The sequence below is a fragment of the Balearica regulorum genome, chromosome 3 (assembly GCF_011004875.1).
Source record: "Balearica regulorum gibbericeps isolate bBalReg1 chromosome 3, bBalReg1.pri, whole genome shotgun sequence".
Lineage (NCBI taxonomy): Eukaryota > Metazoa > Chordata > Aves > Gruiformes > Gruidae > Balearica > Balearica regulorum.
Window position 1 is genome coordinate 33,905,963 of NC_046186.1, and position 23,934 is coordinate 33,929,896.

Consider the following 23,934-nt stretch of genomic DNA (forward strand, 5'->3'; position numbering starts at 1 on the left):
TATTATCTGAAAATATTTATTGGGCATGAATTTGGTTTGCTAGCTGAATGTGTGAATTTATAAATATAGTTATAAGTTCCTTCCAAACTCCTGCAAAAAAAAATACATCTTGGTAAATTATCCCAGCTGAAAAGGTGAATATTCTTTCTAGAAAGTTTTGTTGCTTATAATAATATAAATGGTTTTTATGGATTTGTTTTAATAAATAGAAATGGGAATAAGTACATGATATTTTATATTTGGATTTTAAACCTTGGGATCTAACACCACAGAATATAAACAGCATTCTCCTTTATTTGAATATATTATGTGATAGTTGGAGGAAACATTTAAAAGACCATTGCTGCAATATTTCAGATGTCGTTTTATAAACAGCATTATATATTCAGGAGAGTATAGCAGAACACACAGAATGGAAAATACAGTGGAGTATTGCAGGATATAAAGTCTAGGAAACATTTGTATTTAAATGACATATTTTTTACTATTTATCTTCTGTCCATGGTCACTATGCACTTTCTATCTTTGAGATCAATCTACTGCTGAGTTAATCTGAGAGATTTACACATGTAAAAGAACAAATGCTGTTTGAATTATTTATTGCTCTGGTTTAGGACTATAAGCCAAGGGGCACTTTGTCAATTCATGTGTAAATATGTTTTGTTGTTATTTAAAAGTGCTACATGCAGAGTGAGTGGGATGCTGCAGAACTTGTCACTCAGCAGGTCTCCAAGCAGCCAAATTTGAGGCTGTAAAATCAGTAGCACATCAGAAAAGACCAGAAGGAAATGTGCCCCTTGGCTTTTCTTTTTATAGATATTTGGATTGAGGATGACCCTTGCTATTCCAGCTGGTATAATCTTGTTGGTGTCTGGCACAGTCCGGGTGCAAACCAACAATATGGTCGCAGTCCTGCCAGGTTTCAGTCAGAGCTGGCTTGGAGCAGTAGTCCTTTTAGGCTTTCTTTGGATGCATGAGCATGCTTGAGACCATGAATAATTTGCCCTTGAGTCATGTGACAACACTGAGTATTAGGACCCTTCTTATTGTCCCTGTCATTAGTGGGTTTAGCAGTGGTGTATGCTTTATTCTCTGGAGTGTTCTTTTGAACCAGTCACAAATTTTCCATGCCACTTACCCAGGTGCTGCACATGTGTAAATTTGCTTTTTTTTTTTTTTTTTCCTGGTGCTAACAAGTTGCCCTCAGGTATGATTCTGGGCAATGCTCACTCAAGGCACCTCTCCTTGAGGCAGAAGACCATGTCAGAGTTGTTGTCTGCTGCCCTAGAGAGGTCTCTAACACTGCCCTCTTGCCTAAGTCACCAAGCTTGTGTCCTTGCATATTCCCATATGTCCCCTAGCCTTGTCCCATGGCACGTCATACACACCTTGGCATCACAGGATAAAAGCATTGCTCCCGCAGGCCGCGGCACAGCCCCTCCTGTTATTTCAGACTTACTGTACTGAAACAAGAGCAAAATGTAGTAGTTCTGTCTCTGGGCACCACATGGAGCCCAGAGGGAAGCCAGGCCAATGGTGATGCTGTGTGCAGTCATACCTTTGCCACGGGTCATCATGGATACAAGTCATTTTGGGCCCTTTGTCATGGTATTGTCCTCTCTGAATTGGACGCCTTTAGCAATCTAAAGCTAGCCTTGAGGTGTCTCTAGTAGACACCTTAATTCTATAGATATTATCGTTGACCCTTTGTCCTCGCTAATATAATTCTGTTGTCAATAGTCTTTTGCTCCTGGCTGCTATACTTGGAGATGATCAAGAAGTACAGAAATTGGGGACACATCAATTGCACTGATATTCTGCGCAAATGTAAGAAAGCGCATACACTGAGAAGCTTCCCTTTTGCTCTTCATCATTACTTAGACCAGGATCCATTAATTCGCTTTTGTCTGAGGAAACCAAAATCAGGGGCTGGTTTCTTGTTGGACCAAAAAGGAATCACTATAGGCTATGTTTATAATAGGTAGACTGAAATAGCACATTGCACACACTCATCAGTGTGTCGTAGCAGGGGTGCTACAGCAAGGCTGTTGATGAATTGCAAAACGCTTACAAGCTGTGTATCTTTTGTAGCTGCAGATGGCTGCTTTATGATCCTTTTGCATCAGTTATTAAATCTGCAAAAATGTTCATCACAGTTGCTCTGTAATAGTTTTTCTCTAGCTTGTACCTGTTAAACTCTGTGTTTAGATGCAATTTATGCACATCAATCTGCATTTCTGCACGCAGAAAGCCTTACACAGTTGACGCAGCAGACAGAAGCATACAGACCATTTTGGAATAAATTTTGCCCCTAAATGGTATTCAGTATAGAGACAGTTTATCTTCAGTCTGCACAATGAATATACTGTGATTTACACAGTGCAGGCAAATAAGTGTGACATATTATAAAATTTAATTGTACATAGCAAACTAATAAAAATCAGGAGCAGGACCAAGCATTCTCCAATAGATATCCAGACAAGAGTAGAAAATCTTCTCAGTATATTATAGCATAGATATTGAACTTAAATATTTTATGAACGTGTACTGTTTGTATAAAGACAGCATTCCAAAGATATATGCAGAACTGGTAGACTAAAAGTAATACAAATGAAAATGAAAGTTTAAAAAAACCCAACATTATCAAGAGCAAGAGAAACCCTCGTAGTTGTTGGGATCTTGTATTTCATGGTGCAGTCAAGGCAGGACTGGAAGCTGTATCCCAGAGTGACTTCACATTACTGGGCGCCTTTAGAAACAGCAGCACTTCCCAACTCAGCTGCATGCTAACCACCTCCCTCCCATCCAGAGCTAGGTTTTGCTGAGAAGTTTACAGGTGTACACCAACAAGATAAACTGTTCTCATTACTTTTTGTGTTATAAGTGGACAAAAAAAAATACAATATGCATAACTGACCAAGGTTAAAACTTCCAAAACCTGTGCAGCTGTGTTTCAGTTCTTAGTCACGGGCAAAAGCAATTCCGTTTATGCCATAAAACTCTTGATGTATTTTACCATTCTGTCTTGGGTTACTTTTATGTTATATTTCTGATTGTACCGCAGAATATTAAGATTAAGGTTATAAAATGAAATATGCAGGAAGACTCTAGTTTTCTGAGGAAACATTGTGGATATTAGTAGCAGTTACAAGAGGAGGCAAAACAATTTTTTTTTTAATCTTCAACCTGAAAAAAAAAGTTGATGAAAAAAAAAAAAGAAGTGGAATCCAGCACAGACAGAGAGCAGTGACTCAAAAGCATTCAGAAAAAAGGCAGTCTGGTATTTGCAGCACAGTGAGACAAGGTTGTGGACTTGCCTGTGGCCATGCACGAGGATTCCTACTTCTTGGTCTGTGCATTTAAAATCTGTGGAGCAAAGACGTGTGTTCAATCAGCAACATGGATGTTATCCATGGTAATATAAAATTACACTTTCAAAACAAAACACTTGCTATTTTCAATCTCTACTGTGGCTCAAAGCTAAAATATACATTTTTTGTAATTGAGTCAATGGATATTTGTTACAGTGATGATTTCTACGAATATATTCTTCATAATTTTTTCCCAACACCTGGCTGTAATCCCTCAGTTTCAGCACCCACTGTGTTGCCCAGGTGGTCCAGAGCAGCACCTCTTTCCTCCATTTGTGCCAAGGTCACGATGATCTTGTGGCTACCTTTAGTGCCTCATCAGTCCCATTTCCTGAGCCGTGAATACTCACAGGCAACCCCATTCAGCTGCCCACATTTCAGCCTCTACCATATTATGTCCTTTCAGTCATGCTGCCTGATCTGGCTGGCTCCACAAAAGAAGGCAGGAGGTATACCACATCATCTCACTCGCTTTGTGGGAGCAGATGGAAACAGAGGCCCTTTCAAACAGGTCCCAGCAAGAGAGAGAAGCACAAAACAACAGGGGTGGCACATACATAGCTACTAAAAATGTGAGAATCCTGCTTTGGTGTAGAGCTCTGCATGTGGGTGATACTTCCTGGGCTGCCTTTTGATTCATTTTTGATGGTCAGCATTGATATGCTGGACACGCCATCTATTTTTAAAGATAAAGGTCAGGTCCAAAATGCAGCATTGGATTTTCTACACACAGAGCCACTGAGGTTCCAGCAAATACCTTCCACAGCCACCTGCACTGTCTAAGAGTGGAGCCTGGTCTGCCTGGTGTACCTCATCTAGCCTAGACTGCCTCACGTTTAGCGGCACTGAATAATGCTTTTTCAGCTGACCAAGGACCGGGAATTTGCATGAGTTGCAGTGGCCCACAGCAAAACCTCAGAGCTGTTGGCCTCAGAATGGAGTGAAGGATCTGTGGAAGTAGCTGGTTTCTTCCACTCGGAGGCTCTGCTCATGGGTGGCCATAGATAAACAACCCCAGGCCCAGGAGGCTTAAGAGGAAAACTACAGCCCCTTTTGCTGTGGTGCTATGTCTTCCTAGCCCAATATACGAATTATTTCTTTTTCGCTTTGGCCATGTTTGCTGTCTGTCTGCTAACTCCAAAGCGGTTACTGTGATGACTCAGGGGGAGGGGGAGCTGCTCTCCTGTGTGATTTCTCCCTGCCCTCCACCAGCTCTGCAGACACAAAGAGCAAGGGCCAGCTATTCTCCACAGCACGTCTAATCACCCTGAGCAATGGGCAGGCTGTGCGAGGGCTACCCAAGCCATAACTTTCATGCAAGGAAAGATCAAGGTCTGTCAGCGTCAAACATCAATGATGTCCGTGTGAAACAGGAAAGTGAAAATTTTTTTCAGAGCAATTCAGCCTCCACAGCAGGTGGAGGTGGAAGAAACATTTATTTTTTCAGATGCTCCCCTGAGGAGGCTGTGAAAAGGAAGCAGAGACTTCACAGGCAGCAAATGAAAGGGCACTGAAATGAAGAGGTGAATGCAGGAGAATGTTTTTTGCATGCACTTATGTGAAACTTCATCACATCTACTACTTCCCAAGAGAAAGTAATGTTACCAATTGAATGACAGGCTGAACTAAATGAAAACAAACAGGACACTGAGTTTGAAGTCAACACGCACTATTACATCACCCAGAGACTTTGGTGGAAGTATTTCAATTAAAGGTCTTTGAGAACGAGTATCGTCTTTAGAAGCGTAATTTCTGCCGCTTGACAGCAGAATTCATTGTAGATTGGCTGTTGCACTTTGAGCCCCTGTAAAGGACTGGAAGCTCTCCTTGCTCAAGGGTAACATGAAACCTTCCAGGTGGAACTCGAATTGCATTTTAAAGAATATGTAATGGAAGCTTTTCCAAATGGATGAAGTCTTTAAACAATTTCACATGATTTACATTACTCTCTAGTGTTCAGTTGCAAGCCTAGACTCTGGAAGTCCATCATCTTCCACATGGAATCTCCAAAGAGTTAATTCTACTTAGGAAGTGATGAGATCAGAAGTTATGTAAAGCTCATTGTTTACTTTAAAGAATTTCTGTGGTAAAAAATAAGATTTTTCTGGGTCAAAACACATATTGTATTTTTGATATTAAGTATTTTAGTACTTAACATTTTTCTGTTGAATCATGAAGGGTTTTTTTCCCCTCTTTTTTCCTGGGAGAGCTGTAACTTCTTTTGTAGTCACTCAATCTAACAAACAAGGTGACTAGAGACAGACACCTTACCAAGTATATGGTTAGCAGACACTATCATCACAGTCATTCTGTCCACATTCCAACTGTGTAAAGGTTATTAATAAGACACCTAATTCCTAACACTTTGCCTTAACAAGGATCTTCAGGCTGCAGCCCTTTTAAAGAGAAGCCGCCGCCAGTTTGCAACTGAAGAAGAGAGATTCCTTCTTCGATTGGAATAGTCTTCTTGCATTATTAAATAGTAATGGTCGAGTCAGATCACTGTTGTTGAGGGAAAAGTACAAGGAAAGGCTTTGCCCTGAGTTGTCGTTCTAACTATTGCTTCTTTTTCTCTGTTTTCAGAGGCTGGCAACAAGAAGCTGAAGAGCACGATACAGAGAAGCACAGAGACAGGAATGGCAGCAGAGATGAGAAGTCGTATGGTTCGACAGCCAAGCCGGGAATCCACTGACGGCAGCATAAATAGTTATAGCTCCGAGGGCAAGTAAGTGGCATTAAAAACATCAGTAATATAAGAGAAGTTTCTTGTCTTTGTAAGAAAACTTGGGATGTGAACAGACGGTCCAGCTCTGGCTGAAGGGGATGGCTCTGTGTACAGATTCTTCTTCTTGAAATGTTTGCAAAACTGAACAATTTTAGGCACATAACACAAATTTCTTGAAAATTAAAATTGAGAGAGGACCTCCTAGGGATTCACATTTTCCCTGTCATCCAGTGAGGCATTTTGATCATCAAAAGACAACTAAATTCAGAGCACATTATTCAAAACAAAACATAGGTGTACTTTTTCTTTATGTTTGGATTAAGTCAGAGTTCAACTTCCGATGTTGTATGTAAATCCTTGTGATATGAAACTCAGTTCAGTAATATTGTATACAAAGAAAGTTTAGGTTGGAGTTGGTCCAAGTACCTTATTGAGAACTGTAAACCCAGAGTGCAGCTTCCCCATCAGCTGAAATCCGGCAGACAACTGTGGGGAATGCGGCAGCTGTTTTCATTCACTGCTCAATGACTCAGTAGGTTGGAAAGGAAAACAAAGGCAGATTCGACACAAAAGTGTGCATGAATACTCCAGCCCCCTCTCAGCTCTCAGTGGGACTTGACCTCGTGTGCCAGGGCACAGTGCTCACTAGGGAATTCTAATAAGATACCTCCCCACAAAAGTGGAAACTGGGGGTAGGCAAATCCACCTTATAGACCAGAAAAAAAATGAGAGATTGGGACTTCTATGGCTTCATCTTTTTATATGTTTACCGTGTTACCACAATTGCTAATGTACATTATATGAGGCATGAAGAACCAGGGTAGCCATGGTGATGTCAAGGAGCTGTGTAAAGGTAGAATTTCTCCATGAACAGATGATCCCACCACTCTCATTTTTTTACAGTGAGGATGGTGAGACACTGGAACAGGTTGCCCAGAGAAGTGGCGGATGCCCTCTCCCTGGAGGCATTCAAGGCCGGGTTAGATGGGGCTTTGGGCAACCTGGTCTAGTGGAGGATGTCCCTGCCCATGGCAGGGGGGTTGGAACTAGATGATGTCTAAGGTCGCTTCCAACTCAAACCATTTTATATTCTATGATTACACTAAAAATTGCAGGAGGCATGTAAGAAAAAAGGCTTCATCATGAATAACTCAAAACCAAAGTAGTTAAGCAAGTAGTTAAGAGCAAGGGACAAAAGTAAAACACCCCAGTATTTTTTCCAGTGTGATCCTATGATAGGGCATTACCTTTACCCTTCAGCACTTCATCCTGCCATCCTCGATCCTCTCTCTAGGCTGGAGGGTCAGCCAGTAAGGGACCAGTCACTCACCATGGTGACAAAGGGCCCAATAAACTGGACCCTGCAAAGGAGGAGCTGGGGGAGCCTGTTTTCCTGGTTAGCAACACAAGAGAGGTGAGAACCCAGCACTGACAGTGAGGACCTTTTCAGGGGAACAGCCTAATCTTTTTGCTCCACCTTCAGAGTGTGTAAACAGATTTGGCAAGGCTGGGGTGGCCAGGTTCTGGATCTGGAGATCACAGCAGGCATCTGGAGGAGAGAAACTGCAGGTAGAGGCTTAAACTGTTGACTTGAGAACCAGCTTCTGAGCAAAGCAGTGAAGAGAATAAGCCTGGGAAGTAAACAGGGTGCTTGCTTCTTATTGGGATGTATACCAGGCTGGGTCTGTATAATGGGACTTAGTTTGAAAATTATCCTTTAGAAGTAGGTCAGTCTTCAAGGCAAAGTGAGCTATCATAAACTGGTAGTCATGCTATCTGCATCTTATGTCTTGTTTCTGCCTCCTTAGTGCCTGTGTCTGCTCCCCATCTCTTGCTGCCCCAGCACCAGCTCTGCCTCTGACAAGTCTCCTTACCTCTCTCAGCTCTCTCATACAATAGATTTCTTCACATCTGACTGCGTTTGTCCTGCTTTTCTGATCCATGCTTTTGGCACCAGCTCCCTAACTTTTCACTATGTTGCTGTCCCAGACTTTTGGTTTGATAGAATAACCAGCTCTTCTGGTTGATTTGTGATCCTCAGTATACCTCAACTTCATTTCCTGACTCCAAACCCACTTCACACTTGACCTTAGCCTTAAACAATGTCCCAGATCTCCACATCCCTATTCCAATCCCTGGCAAGACTAAAGAAACAATGTCAGTGAAGTGAGAACACCATCAATATCTAACAGAGACTCTGAAAGGAAGCCCAGGAGAATGGGCCAAAGGAGGCAGGTAACAATACTCAGGTGAAACAGTTAAATCATAGAATCATAGAATCATAGAATGGTTTGGGTTGGAAGGGACCTTAGAGCTCATCTAGTTCCACCCTAGGGGACACCCCTAGGGACACCCTCCACTAGACCAGGTTGCCCAAAGCCCCATCCCACCTGGCCTTGGACACTTCCAGGCATGGGGCATCCACAACTCCTCTGGGCAACCAGTTCCAGTGTCACTCCACCCTCATCGTGAAGAATTACTTCCTAATATCTAATCTAAATCTACCCTCTTTTAGTTTAAACCCATTACCCCTTGTCCTATCACTACACTCCCTGATAAACAGTCCCTCTTCAGCTTTCCTGCAGGCCTCCTTTAGGTACTGGAAGGCCACAAGTAGGTCTCCCTGCAACCTTCTCTTCTCCAGGCTGAACAACCCCAAGTCTCTCAGCCTGTCTTCACAGGAGAGGTGCTCCAGCCTTCTGATCATCTTCGTGGCCCTCCTCCGGACTTGCTCCAACAGCTCCGTGTCTCTCTTTTTCTGGGGTCCCCAGAGTTGGATGCAGTACTCCAGGTGGGGTCTTATGAGAGCGGAGTAGAGGGGGAGAATCACCTCCCTCGACCTGCCGGTCACACTTCTTTTGATGCAGCCCAGGATACGGTTGGCTTTCTGGGCTACAGGTGCACATTGCCAGCTCATGTTGAGCTTCTTGTCCATGAACACCCCCAAGTCCTTCTCAGGGCTGCTTTCAATCCTTTCTCCGCCCAGCCTGTATTTGTGCTTGAGATTGTCTTGACCTATGTGCAGGACCTTGCACTTGGCCTTGTTGAACTTCATTTGGTTCGCATGGGCATCTTGCTGCAATGAAGGCAGAGAAATATTCTTTAAACAGGACACAATGCCATAGGTAAAAGGGATACCAGAGGGCTCTGTTCAGTGTGGTGCTATACTTTGTGGGTTAGAAACTGTCTCTGAAGTCTTCTGTTCTTCTGTGATTCTGTGATTTAGGTATAGATCAAATCCTCAGATGCTCTGCAAAGTTGCTTGAGTTTGATAGAATAATGTTAGTTCACAGCAGCTCTGGGGTTAGATCACAGTGAATGAAGAATGTTAAATGCAGAGATTCTTTTAAGAAAGATGACCAATAAATCAATTTTTCTAGTGTTTAATCACTTCCCCCACATGCCTCACTGGCTTATTTCTAGAACATGAGTTGGACACAACTGCAAGGTGGAGGGCCAGCCGCACAACTGCATCACATAATCGGGAGTACATGCGCTGTGCCAGCTGTTCCTAAAATCCTCTCCCTCTCTACCTCCTTCTTCTGGGCCTTTTTTGAACATTAGCAGTGTCACCTTTAACTTGAGATGGTATTTCTAGCATAAGCATGAATCAGGTTTTGGTAGCACTTTGTATTCAGACTTCCCCTACGCTTGAATAGGGAAGCTGTTTGCTAGGTTTTTGCTGTCTTCTGTGAGATTCCCAACAAAATCAGCAAGAGCTTGACTTTGGTTGCTTGAGCAGTATTTTGCCTGCAGTTCACTCTTGACATTAATGTAGGAAGGTAATGATGACAATTAGGAAATGCTTACGTTAAGTTTGCAGGGGCTACTTTTCCTTCCTTGTGTGTGCGTACATTACGATACTGACTTTACTTCCAGGATTACATAGTTTATTGGCAGTCTCATGCCTCATCCTGCATTTTATAAGACTGATCAGAAGCGTAGCTCAGCTGAGAATGCAGATTCCTACAGTAGGTACCCCAGATACCACATTATGTTCTTCTGCTTGACCCATAACTGGAGTTTAATGAATTAGAATTAATACACATTAAGGTGAACGTGCACTTCACAGCCTTTATTATTACCTGTATAGCTAGAGATGTCTGAAAAGTGAGAAGGCTCTCAAGTGAACGTTTTCAATGTTGCTAGTCATTCCATAGCAATATGTAACAGGTTTTGGGGAAAAAGGCCAAAGAAATGAGCAAGAAACATTTCATAGCAGGGACAAGAGTGAATGGGTAGTGCCACTGAGGAGAGAAGCAGATTGTGTGTCCTGTCAGGAAGGGTGGGCTTGAAGCTGCGTCTCGAGGTTAGGTGAATGCTATAACTGGTGGGCTAATGGTTGAACTGGAGACCTTGAGGTTCTTTTCCTCCTCCAACTAAAGAAACCTTATTTAAAAAAGAGATTTCTTTAAACTAAATTTCTGTGAAAAGTTTGCCTTTTGGTAAATCAGAGTTTTCTAATGAAAAGCGCTGTGCTGATATTTTCTGGCCAGCTTTAGTTACAGGCAGTCTGTATGTTTATGCAGGCATAGTAAGAGCAGTTAGTCTTGAAGAGAGAATTGGGCTTTTTCTAGCAAGCTAACTGGGGTTTGCAAAGAGTTTTCAATGTGAATTGAATGATGAGGACATAAGCCTGATATGTGGAAATCAAACTAGATTTGTTTGTTTTGTTACTGTTCGGAGACTGTGTATCTATTAAAAAGAAAGTTGGGATTTTGGAATACAAGAAAGCAGCTTAAAAAAGCACATACATTCTGTGTCGATGTATTACAGTTCAGTTTGTGTCCTGAAAAGGGGGTGGGTACCAACTGTAGATCCAGATGTGGCTAACAGAATATTTTGGCTAAGGAGTGGCATTAGGTTTAGCTCAAATAAACACTAGTACTACCTGCCAGTTTACTGCTTCATTAAACAGCTGCAGAAATTAGATGTAGTTTATACATCTGTTTTCTCTGTTTGTTCTAACTGATGCAGATAGGGTTTGGATGTATGTATAAATATAAAGCAGTGTTACAAGGTAAGTCAAGCGTTTGAGAATGAAGAATAATAGGCTATTACATTTCATGAGGCTTTTTATGTTTCTTCATACAAGGTCACTCACAGTTTATTCACCTGTCAGGCTCTTTTCTGCTCCTGGAGAACTCCTTAGCAAGAACTGTTTTATGGACTACTTTGGGTCCATGTGCAGAATTTCACTACACTTCTTTGAGGTCCACAGGAGACAGCTCATTCCTGATGCCGCAGAACAATTTGTTCTTGCACACTCTGAGCTACTTGCTCTGTATCAGTACTACTTTTGAGGTAAATACTGTAGGACAATAGAAATTAATCCTGTTCTTATGCTTAACCAGCTTTTATTTTGCTTCAGCTTAATATTTCCTGGAGTACGGCTGGGAGCTGACAGTCAGTTTAGTGATTTCCTCGATGGACTTGGACCTGCACAGTTAGTAGGCCGGCAAACCCTTGCAACTCCTGCCATGGGTAAGAATAGCATGTTCTCCTCTGTTAAATAATAAACCAGTTAACTAATGCACACTGCCAGTCTACAGCACCTTTTACAGGGTGGCTTCCTTCACAGTAAACATGAAGATCCTATACGCAGTCCCTGGTATTCCTAGCACGCTAGCATGCAAAATGGGGTGAGAAAGAGTATTTGCTCCATATGTGAGGTGCCTGCTAATCTCATTTACAATTGGAAGTTGCACTTTTCTTCCCACTCCAAATTATTGTGGCTTCTCCAGTTGTAGCTCATTGCAAATTCTCAGCCACTCAGAGTTTATATTTACTCTCCACAGATTGTATTGGATGTGACAGTTAGTTTCTGGCCAAACTCTGCACTTGTCCAAGCTTAGTTCATCCAGTCCCAGAATCTGAAACCTCTGCCCACATTGCAGTGCCCAATAATCAGTTGCTGATAAAGCCAACGTTTGTCATGAAAGAGGCAAAATCCTTTTCTACAGCAGCTGCCTGGGGCTATCAGAGATCTTGTCTGTATTCCAAACCAGTGTGGGTTTCCCTTTAGTAGCCTTAGCTGTATCTTGGTTATGAGTATCAGTATATAAGGTGTGCAACAGCACAGTACTGTGGAAGTATCTTTGGAAAGGTTTGATTTCTTTTTTTTTTTTTTTTTTTTTGCTTATGTATGAGAAATTTTTAGACATGCTTTAGGATGCTAAGTGAGGAGTCCTTGATCCACTACTCTAACCATACTTCTCCTCCTGGAAAGTATAACTGGCTTCAGTACAGAAATTATATATGCTTCAGTACAGCTGTCTTGGGAGAATCAGCTTCAGGAAGGGCCACTGAGCCCCTTCTGAAAAAGGAGAGAGAGAAACAGAAAGAAAAATTGCAGAAGAGAGTGTTCCCCTCCCGACTCATGAGTAGGAGGAGACAGAAACTTTCTTGAGAATGCTACCCCCCTAAGTATCCCCTGAGGTGAGGGTTGCTGTGTAACTCCAAATAGCTGCTACTTTTCTAATGCATTGATAAGCACCAAACTTATTAGATACATGGTTTCGTTTTTTTTATTTTGAAAGAGAAGATATTTCTGAGATAATTTGGCCAATAAAAATCTAAGACGCTCTATTGGTAGGAATATAAGGGTCTAGATTTCTTCTGTCTTTTTAATCTTGTTTTCCAACTAAATATTTTTCTGCATATTACTTGCATGATATGTTTATTTTTACTCCTTAGAGCTTCTTTATTTACTAAAGGTTCAGGTTTTGGCCCCCCAAAAAAGCACTCAGTTGTGCTTTTTAACAATTTTCAGAAGACCTTCTATGTTGCACCCTTTCACTAGCAACCATTTGAAAATGTTTGTATTACCGCTCCCCCTTCTGGTTCCCTGTCGCATGTTTTATTTTGGATATGTGATACAGAGACGTGCTCTTAAAATCCCGTGTTGGAATTTTCCTCTGAACTATTTGTAGCGCAACACAGAGCTCTGTTTATTCAAGCAAAGTTTGATTGATAAAAAATCTTCCCTGCTGCTCTGTCATACCTCAAGTACCAAGGTAGAAACACTGCTTTAATACACTGCTAGACAAGCAGGTGAAAATGCTGTCTTTCTAAATCTAGACCCCAATTTCTATAGTTCAGGACTGTCTATTTTTGGGTGTGCTTTTTAGACAATCAGAGTTTACATGTCAAATATATCCGTACTCAAGTGTTTCATGGATATACGTATAGTTCATTTCATTGCACAAGTGTCACATAGCTGCCCATGTCATACTATGCATTTGTTATTCTAAGTGGCCTGTTAGATTTCTACCCAGCGGATTCCATGACAGATGAAACCACCGAGATCTAACACTTTGAGCATGAGCCCATAGTTGAGTTCCCTTGCATTTTATTGATCTAGATCAGAACAGTGCTTGGTCTTGGACTAAGCAGTTTCTGTTTCCTGCAGGAAATGTCATCTGTCAGAAGTCAGGCAGGGAAACAAATTTAACTATTTAGTAGCAAAAGCAGCCCCTTATTTTAACAAGTTGCATCATTTTATTTACACCAAAAATGGGTGTGGAAGATAGATAAAAACAGGAAAATTGTCACCCCTGTAGTTGTTGGAGACTTTTGCAGAGAGAAAGACCTCTTTTGATCTCCTGTGGGACAGGGCATCATTCTCTGAAGATGCGCTACGACTGTGTGTCTCGTCTGGTTGGTGTCTCTACCTTATGCTGAGGATCCAGTCAGACAATTGTAGTTACAGAGGGAGGTTTCAACGTTAGCCTCTACCAGCAGTTCTCCTTCCTGCTACATCAGACAAGGAGCCTTCACACTGCCAGCTCTTGCGTCTCAGCTTGGAGGCAAAAACATCCAGCCGAGGGGATTTCTGAACATGAGTTTGGGTTTTAGTACGGGACCACTGCCCGGGCAGCACGTGTCAGTGACTGGCACACTGGGGCAACAGTCCTAGGTAGGAAGGCTCTAGATAATTCACCAGCGCAAAAATAAAGGTGTGGTGCTTATACCATAGTGTTGCTGTAAATTTGCCTGCCTCCATGGATCAGAAATACTGAGCTCTGGTATAAACCATACACCAAGAGAGGGCACCGTGCTCCCAAATATGTATCTTTTAGTCCTGGTTTAATTGGAGAAATTAAAGGGATCAGGAGGAGAGGTGACAAGCACACTAACACAGCAGACTAGTAGCAAACTAGTTTTTCTGTTTCTCACTCTTATACCCTATCTTATCCGGTCTGTACTGCTTCTCTAAAATGTGGGCTTCTTTCTTCTCCCTCTCAGGTGACATCCAGATTGGAATGGTGGATAAAAAGGGCCAGTTAGAGGTAGAAGTCATTAGAGCCCGTGGCCTCACACAAAAACCTGGCTCCAAATCTACCCCAGGTAAGGAAAAAAATATGAACAGAAAACAAGAATATCAAATATACCGATGAACTGGGGATCAGAGACTTTTGAGTTCCTCCTTAGCTGTCACTACATTTGCATTTGTTTGATTTGCTTTTCAACAAGGAATGTGTGCGTGGATATATCCTTGCTACCACTGTCCACTTCTTACCATCGGCCAGTTGCGTACCACCTTTCAAGGAATGATTTTTAGCAACTCAACATCCGTTCTGGAAGGAACATTTGCAGAAATATTTCTGCATATCTTGGCCAAGTCACGTATCGTAGAGGGGCTTTGTCGGCGTAGATGAAGTCCTTTGTGTTTGTTCCACCTCAAAACAAGAGATGGAGAACAGATGAAAGTGCTTTGAGCAAACAGCTTAACAGACTCACATGCCAGGATCTTCTGTCCACCACAGTGCTTCAAGAAGACAGCAGGTTACGCTAGTGCCAGTGTCCGTAATTTGTATAATGAATGAGATTTAATATTGTATCATTTTAAAAGGACATTTTTTGAAGTTCTAGTTATTTATAGAGATCTTTATTAGAGGAGATTTGTAACCGCTACCACAACCACTGCTTACCGTGACAACTGGAACAGCTGTTTTAGATAACATTTTGCGAAAATGGTACTTTACAACCTTCTTAGGAGCTGAAGATGAAAGGGCAATTAACATCTGTGTTATCGGAGTGACTTAGTTTTAAATACTCCTTTCAATGGAACATCAAAGTCTTTTGTTTTGCAATATCTCTGACCCCTAAACATACATAGAGACTCCAGAGTAGCTATCAGTGACAGTTAATTCCTGGCAAAAGAAAGTGTTTTTGAAATGACAGACATGAAACGTCATTGTTGTTAGTAACATCTTAGATCATTGCATTCAAAGTTTATAAAAATCAAATTGATTTCTTATGGGCTGTTTCATTTATTTTATTAATACAATTGTATTAAGATCATGCAGTGAAGATAACATGCGTTATTTTCTTTCCACTCGGCTTCCTTTTAAGGCATTTGTCCTCCAGCTCAGATGTGCAATGTAGAAGTTTTTAAGTCCAAACATAAAATTCATGATGTTCTGTTTGCAGCTCCATATGTCAAAGTGTATTTATTGGAAAATGGAGCTTGTATAGCTAAGAAGAAGACAAGAATTGCAAGGAAGACCCTTGATCCTTTGTACCAACAGACACTGGTTTTTGATGAAAGTCCACAGGGTAAAGTCCTTCAGGTCAGTTCCTTCGTAATCCCATTTTAGGCTATCATTTGGAGAAGCACTTGCATGTTTACTTAAGTTTAAGCAATATGCGTAAACCCATTCCAACTCACTAAGCATTTAATTTTATGAATACCAGCAAACACGCCCTTGTGGCTTGTGTTTTCAGACCTGCAAAATGTCTGGCTGTATTAAACATTTCTCTTTTGTTGACTCTCGCTCCTGTTCTGCCATTAGGTTTTCCCACAAGAGGGAGCAATCATTCACCCTTAAGAATAACATTTTCCTTACACTACGCATAACGAAACACAGCAGGAGTGAACACGTAAGCATGGGTTTGAGGACAATGCTGAACCTGTGTTTTATGTTCTTCCAGGTAATAGTTTGGGGAGACTACGGCCGAATGGACCACAAATGCTTCATGGGAGTTGCCCAGATCCTTCTGGAGGAACTGGATCTGTCCAGTGTGGTAATAGGCTGGTATAAATTATTTCCACCTTCATCGCTAGTGGATCCAACCTTGACTCCCCTGACACGCAGGGCTTCCCAGTCATCTCTGGAAAGTTCAACCGGGCCTCCCTGCATTAGATCATAGTAGCAGGTGCTGTCTAATAAAAACATCACCCCGGATAACAATTGGAACCAGATATCACATGATCAAAAAGCACTGTTGGAGAGAGACAATCACTTCTGTTTTTGCTTGTAGTAGTTATCCAAAAATATGTCTGAGTTGTTTGTTGAGAGATGGCTTAAACTGACAGAACAAAGGTATATCACATACGGCCAATCTATTAGTGGCTATCACCGATGCTTATAATGATTTGGAAAAAAAAAAAAAAAGAGAGAGGGACCTTTAGATTCGACCTAAGTCAAAGATGAGCCAAACTGGAAGCTCTCACTCTGTTAACAATGTTGTATTTCTCACATTTTGACAGAGCCCTCAAGCAGTGTTACCTTCCTGGTGTTTCAGCAGTTTTTCTGTACTTGTCACTTCCACTAGTTTTTTGCCATGTGATTCTGCTAGTTTTGTAGAAGTCCTCACATCGCCAACAGAGACCCTTCCTTTCTTTTTCGAAACCAAACAAAAAAGGGCTGAAACATATCTCTGTGAGCATTGTTAAAGTGTTCAACAGCCACAGTTACGATTCCAGCGAGTTCAAATCGTTTCTCAGTTCTGGTACTTCCAAGTCTCTCCTGTGGGAACCCAGAACAAATGACCAATCTAAGTTATATTCTTAAAAATAAATACTCATCACAGTGCCACTTTTTTCTTTGTAAAAAGCAGATATGTTTGCATTATATATAATAACTTTTATGTTTATGATGTTTTGCATGGAAGAATTTTGAAGAATTCTGCAACTACTGCTGGGGACTGGTATAAAGCAGCTTTAGTCTTAATTTTGACATTGAATATGTTACTGGTAATGCATTTTTCCTCCTAGAAATGGAGAGGAAATATTTACGTTTCTGTGTATAAATGTATATTTGACTTCCCAAAATGTTGACCAGGAATGGATTAAGCATATGACACTTTCAGCTGTACCCAGGCTTCTCTGATGTGTGTCGCTCCAGACGCACCTGTCTGCCCTGGATAGAGCATGGTGTGAGTTGTTCAGTGTTTCACTGGAAATTCCAGTTGAAATATTCTGCACTTACTAATGTTTTTATCAAATTTTAGTTTACATTTCTTTGAGATTGATGCAAGCACAAGGCTTGATTTTTTAACGCAAGATATCTTACTTTTTGGAGAAAAAAAAAGTCAAATTTCAATTTGCTTTTTATTCATTTGAGTTCTTCTTGGCCTTGAAATCCCTTGTGATATTCTGTAAATGTGCAAACAACTGCAGATTCCTGCAGGTGCATCGATATGTTTCCCCTCCTTTTACAGGCCATTCGATTTTGTGATCACACAAAATAGAGCAGCATGACTTGGAACTGTTCAAAGCTGCATGCACGTTTTGTAAAAAGAGATGAAAAAGGTTATTTAATAATGTATGTTAGTTCCACATAGGCCAGCTTGTATGTTGCATGTACTTGTACAGTTTGCTCGTAATTACTATACTGAAGTAACCAAGAAATCTAAGCCATCCATTTTTCTTATAGACATTTTGCAGGTTTTAGCCAGGCTAGGTCTGTGAGTCTGGTGCTAAATGTCTATAGATGGACTTTATTTTTTACCCTATGGAAAACGTGATGTAGTACGGACCAAATTCCTTCTAATAACTATTTTGGTGTAGATTCCTACTGTGGGGCTGTAACACATGTAGAAACTGTGTACACACTAGGTTTTAACTCATAGACATACTGCCTGCACCAAGTGAACTATTTATTATTACTCAACACGTGGGAATTACTCTGCCCATCTTTCCGTAGGGCGCAGATTGGTTACTGCTCGACCTGCTGAGCAGGAAGAACTCAAGCATTGGTGCACTATTACTAGATCCTGTTCTGTCTTAGTGGCCAAAAACCAACTAGTTATAATTCGATAGTATCTTTCTATTTTGACCACTTGTCTTAACACTCCCCTGTGCTTTTAAATGAACTTCCAACTCATGTTATGTAAACATGTTTAATAAAATTTCCTTTTCATGTCCAGTGTAGTAGTTGTGCTCTCTGTATGTTCTGAGGTTCATCTGTGATTCTGCTCGCTGCAGGACTGTGTGAAATGTGTTAAGGAACAGTAAAATGATAAGTAATTTCTATGGTTCTTTTGATCGCTGTAATAGTGTATGTTGAAATCTGGGGCCAAAAACTGAGGCCTGGTGAAAGTCGTGTTTGGTCGGCTTCCTTTTCCCCGGGAAAGGAGCCAAATTGTGCTCTCATTCATAGAAGCAGGCAAATTGAAGTCAAAACCCAAATGTAGCCAAATTACAATCTGGTGAAATCAAATCAGCTTATTGGAACCAAGTGACGCTGCATCTGCTTGCAGGAGGTCAGCGGGGCGATGTGCGTTGGAGCCAGACACCAGCTCTCCGTTTGGTGTGCGCTGAGCCTGTAAGGCGTGAGAACAACTCCCAATCTTTTGCACTCCTTAAACCCAGAGATATGCCCTCGTATTGCAATGCCCTTACAGAAAATGCATTCTAGAAATTTACCTGAGAGCAGAATTTGGCTTAAAAATTTATTAGAGAAGCAAAGTTTATGTACTTTTGTTTGATTTTTAGTTTTCCATGTCCCACAGATACCTGATCACAATTTTAAAATAACATAAATACAATATTGCCTCACTTTGAACACTTTTGTTTATTACTTTATTTATCTGAATACATGGTTAAGCTACTGAAAAAAATGAATAATTAAACATGGTAAATCTCTGAACAAAAGGCATGTTATATTTCTCCTTCTGTGTGGTGGGAGTGATCTGTTTAAATAGAGAATTTGTCATACTGTTGCAAAAAGCCCTCAATTTCATGAATCGCATGGCTTTGAATATTGTGTCCAATACTAGGATATCCTTTCCTTTCTGATACTGAGCAATAAATAAAGTTTAGCATTTCTGATCCCCTCCTAGAGCACAGAAAATATGGCAGCAAAAGAACACGCTGAACCGTATCATTCATGGTGTTTCTGATGAACGGGGATCACATATGCAAAGAATTCAGGAAAGAAGCAGTAGACTGTGCTAGGACAGATAAGTCGTGTGTTGGTCTCCTTTCCCAGGGAGTGTTGCCTTTTAAAACCTCATTGCTGAGTGTTGGGATTATAAGACACAGATAAATCAGCTTTAGTTCCCTCCTGGTTTTCCCTTGAGAATGCAATACTGCCTTATACGTCACACACAGGGGAAGAGCAAAGATACTAAACTTGTAATCCCTGTCATATAATCAGACAGTTATTTTCCTTGTGATGAGTAAATGTTCTAAATTTTGTCTTGAAATGCAAATTTAGTGTCCCTCTTTGTGGGTGGAGAAAAAGCTTTTGGCCTTGACCTTTGTGCTAGAGAGACATCAGAACTGCTGTGAGTGGGTAGGACAAACCAGAGCTTCATGATCCCATTCCTTCGTAATTCCCAGAGAAATGATATGTGCACTTTTGTTGCCTGTTTTCACTAACAAATGACAGTCCCAAAAGTCGAGTGCAGCCCAGGTATGATACACTCCACATACAGGAAAAATCCAGAGTGGATCTTCAGTGGCTGTTCTTCGTACTCCAAGATTTTACTTAGAGCCTGTGACTTGTCATCTGTGAAGTCAGCTGTTCTACCTGTGGCCGTTTGCTGCTCCCACATAGTCACTACTCTACTGTCCACGGCCCATTTAACTCCAGGAAAAACAATTATGGGCTTCATACTCTTCTTTTGCCTTAATTGAAGAAAGTCATGGCAGACAGCAGTGTGGCACTTTCTTTCAAGCTCCAAATGCTCACCCCATGTTACCCTACTATAATTCTGCAAACGTAGAAGAAAGCAATCTGCAAGAAAGCAGATTGTTGTTGAAGGATGTGGTTTCTCCACTCAGGCAATGGGTATTCTGGTCATCTTGAGTGATTAAGAACTCTGCTAACATCTACCAAGAATAATGAGTCTCAATTAATACCTCGCTCCCAGCCTGAAAAAGAAAGTACATCGGTCATGTCTTTTCTTGGTGTCTGCATGGATGACCATCTATGCTGGTAGTTAAATACCATGGTTATGAAAGAGGTTGTGCGTGGCAGGTATGTCACAAAGACCAAATGCTCTTCCGAGTTTTGTGATCCAAATTCGTCCCACCTGAGGTGTCACAGATAGGAGGGGAAGCTGCCTTCGCTCCTTCTAGAGTCTAGCTGCTGATGACGATTCAGCTCCTGAGCACACAGCCTGGTGTCTAATGAAATGCCCCTTGGTTAGGTACTTTCCAGTTGTTGTTGGTATGATTTGAAGCCATAGTTGTGCATCAGGACATAAAACTGTAGATGTTTTGCCTTGTTGAGTCAATGTCTAACACTCAGCGCTGATAGTAACTGAAGGAAAGGATAAAAAGTTGACAAAATCTATAGATGACAGCGTATCAATGCAGCAATTCAGGTAAGGCAAATATTATGGAGCTGTATATATGTCTCAGCTAGTACAAGAAAGGCATCCTTGAGAGCTCAGTCTTCTGGAGGTGTCAGCTGCTGGCTGCTAGAAGCTTGTTGCCTAAGGGTTTCACAGAATCCCTCTGAAAAAAGTGACCTTCAGAAAGTGATGAGCAGCAGTTCGTTATTCTCATGTTCCTTGGACTACTCAGAATTATTCATTCTGATCACCATTCTTTAACATATCTACAGTTTCAAGAGTCCTGCTAAAATGCAATTACAAATCAGTAGTGGCCCACTTGATAAAGCACTGGGTCCATAGTGACAGGCTGTGTGATACCACCATCTGTGGATTTTCACTATGTCTGCAACAATTCATTTATGTGAAGATTTAGGGTCTTTTTTCACATTTCCTTCTCATTTATATCAGTGGGACATAGCCTTCTGGGTGACTTTTTGAGAACCTAGGTATCAGTCTCTGTGCCTGGATTTTGTGATGAATAAAGTGGGGGGTAGGTGCAATCCCCTGTTTCAGAGACATCGTATAGATAGGGAAAGAGCAGAGCATAAATGTGGAAAAAGCAGTTGTGAGGTCCTCAGAGACTGAGATGCCATAATAAGATCCTATCTTCTAGTCCTGGCTCCCAAGGTCTTTTTTTACACTGGCAAGTATCAGGAAGCAGTATCTTCTGTACTAAACCTTGTCATGACATTTCAGCTACAGCCAAGTAAAAATTCCTGAGCCACATACATAAACAGGACATTGTTGTTTTCTTCAGTTTATACCATCCCCTACATGAAGAGTCTTTTATACAGAAGACATCTCCTGTCCCAGCCTCCTACCCTTCGGGAAGTACAGCAGCACTATTGCCTCTGCATTTCCAGTACCATCACTTTGTCTGTAGTCACTGTTGTCTGGTCTGACAGCAGGTCTCCACAGAAGCAAGCTGCCCATTTACGTGCTACAGCACTGATTATAGAACACAGAACAAGCTTGTACAAGGGTTGATAAGACAGTTCTAGATAGTTTAAGAAATCTTGTCATGCAGTTTAACCCCAAAAGCTAAGATTTGTAAATCCTGCAAATATTGTAAAACAGAACTTCAATTAAATGTTACAGTGTGTACTCAGAAAAGGAATCAGTTCCGCATACTGGAGAAACAGTGTCCACATGCAATGCACACGTGGCAGTATTATACTAGCACACAGGAGAAAAAAGAGCAATTATTTTCAGTAATGCAGAGGGTGAGGGATGGTCAGGAGGGAAATGTTTTCTAAATATTTAGTTACTAAGCAAAGTCTGTTAGAGGCCTGGAGCAGCAATATCCTTGAGCTGCTGCTAGTTAAAGCTGCGGCAGAAAGAACCAAGGTAGAGCCCAAGAACTTCATCCTCCAGTTTTAGAAAGCGCAGTATTTCTTCCAGTCTGAGGCTGTGCGAGCAACTGAATGAGAAGTGCTCAGGAATGAAAAGGCAACCCAAAAGAAAATAATGACAATTGCAATAAAGAGACAGAGCTTCAAAGCCATGTGGAAGACTGTCTTATGATTGTGAAGGACTGAGAGTGCAGCTGCCCCTGGACCGATACAGAGCAAGAGTCTGGATTTGGAGTGAGTCCCCAGATGTCCCTCTCGTACTACAGGTTAGAAGGGCTGGATGCCTGTTAGCAGCCAGTGCTACAAAGCTTCTGAGCACGAGTCAGCTTCTAAGGGAGCAGTTTGTATGTACAGCTCAGCCACGCTTTTCTCTTCAGAGATGGTCTGACACATGCCTTGAGTGTGAGCTTAAGGGGATGTAAAGGATATATTTAATTTTAAGCTCAAAAAACTGTATTATAGAAGACGGATCTTGCATCAGCCCTCAAAAAGCACTGGCTGGGATTGTAAAGAAGTCTGGTGCTCTGTAATGGGTAAACCAATGAGTGAGAAACAGGTCCCCATGGAAGACAGGGCAGGCTTGGGGAGCACAAAGAGGGAGGAGAGAAAGGAAGGACATGGCACCTCTGTTCCCGTGGGTGGACAAAAGAGAGAGACTCAGGAAAAAACCTAAGGCGTAACTGTTTAGTTCCTGTCTTTTTGACTGAAAGGTCAAAAAAGAAGAGTGGCAGTGGATTTTTTCCTGAAGGGTTGAAGAATTTGGCCCAACTTCATTACTTCAGTATCAGAAACAGACTGTCTGGTGGCAGCAGGGCTTGATAAAAAAGATACGATGCACTGTTTTACTTTCTGATGGGTGACTCCCTAGGAGTTAACCAGGAGAGGAAAAGTAAGTTGATGGCACAAATAATCTTTGAGTTGCTCTGTACATAGTCTCGAAAGGCACGTAAAGGCTGTAATTGCTGGGAATAGGGAGTATCAACAAGCTTCTCACAAGCAGCTTGAGTGGCTTGTTGACCTCTTTTGCTTCTTTTTACCTGGTAGGAAAAAAGCCCTGAGATTTGGGAGGCAGCTGAAGTACAGTATCTGCTCTCCTACAACATGTAAGAAATGCCAATTCCCTCCTCTGTCCCTTCCCCCGGTCATTGTTCCTGCAAACTATGAAGCAAAATTTACTGTAGTTTGGTGCCTGGACCCAGCTCTGTTGCTGTGCTCCGGTGCTCCAGCAGCTCACTTGATTCCCAAGCCTGTTAGTGGGAAAGACCAGCGTTCCTAAACCATTCATGTTAAAATACAAAAAAAACCCCAACCCTCAGGCCTTTTTCATCCACTATGTGCATGAAAAGACAGAGGGAAGAAAGCCATCGCATTTTCTTTTGTTGGAAAGCTTGAAACAGAATTAAATTACAGCCTCATCAGAAGTCACTGCTGTGCTATCTATATAATCCTTCAGCTCCACTATACATGCGGGCTTCTTTGTTAGATTTCTGTTATACCATTCAAATATTCCCTAAAACAAATCCCAAAATGTAAAGGAGAAGGAGATAGGTTGCCATGGCAGTGAGCCACTCTGCAGGGCTTAACCTTCTTCTCCCTTTGTTCTTTAGGCCGGTATCTCCCCATAGCACTAATCTTAGCCTTGTTCTCCCATCACTTGTTTGCCTGATACCAGCTCAGAGCTGTATCTGTTGTCTGCAGAGCATACCTGTTGGATTTGATAACATTTACATTTCTTCAGCGAGTGAGAGCGAATGGAGGAAAGCAGAGCAGGGTTGTTCCATACCTCACCTCTCTGGGGCTGCTCTTCAATTTGCACGTCGATGGTTGAAGACCACTATTTTCTCCTCTTGTACTTACATATCTCATGTATACTGTGCTTTTTTTTTTTTTTTATGGACTCGAGATTTGCTTC

The 23,934-nt window shown here is 41.6% G+C and overlaps 1 protein-coding gene across 50 annotated transcripts in view; it reads left to right on the forward strand.

Annotated features, from left to right (window-relative positions):
- The window catches only part of RIMS1 (regulating synaptic membrane exocytosis 1), a 346,977-nt gene extending 328,728 nt beyond the window's left edge, over nucleotides 1-18,249 (forward strand). For all 50 annotated transcript variants that reach the window (XM_075747454.1, XM_075747452.1, XM_075747455.1 and 47 more), the window contains 5 exons: nucleotides 5,955-6,096; nucleotides 11,468-11,580; nucleotides 14,344-14,445; nucleotides 15,532-15,671; nucleotides 16,033-18,249. In XM_075747454.1, the coding sequence (XP_075603569.1) occupies nucleotides 5,955-6,096; nucleotides 11,468-11,580; nucleotides 14,344-14,445; nucleotides 15,532-15,671; nucleotides 16,033-16,251 (716 nt within the window). In that variant the 3' untranslated portion in view covers nucleotides 16,252-18,249. The remainder of the gene's footprint in view (nucleotides 1-5,954; nucleotides 6,097-11,467; nucleotides 11,581-14,343; nucleotides 14,446-15,531; nucleotides 15,672-16,032) is intronic.
- Nucleotides 18,250-23,934: the final 5,685 nt, after the last annotated feature.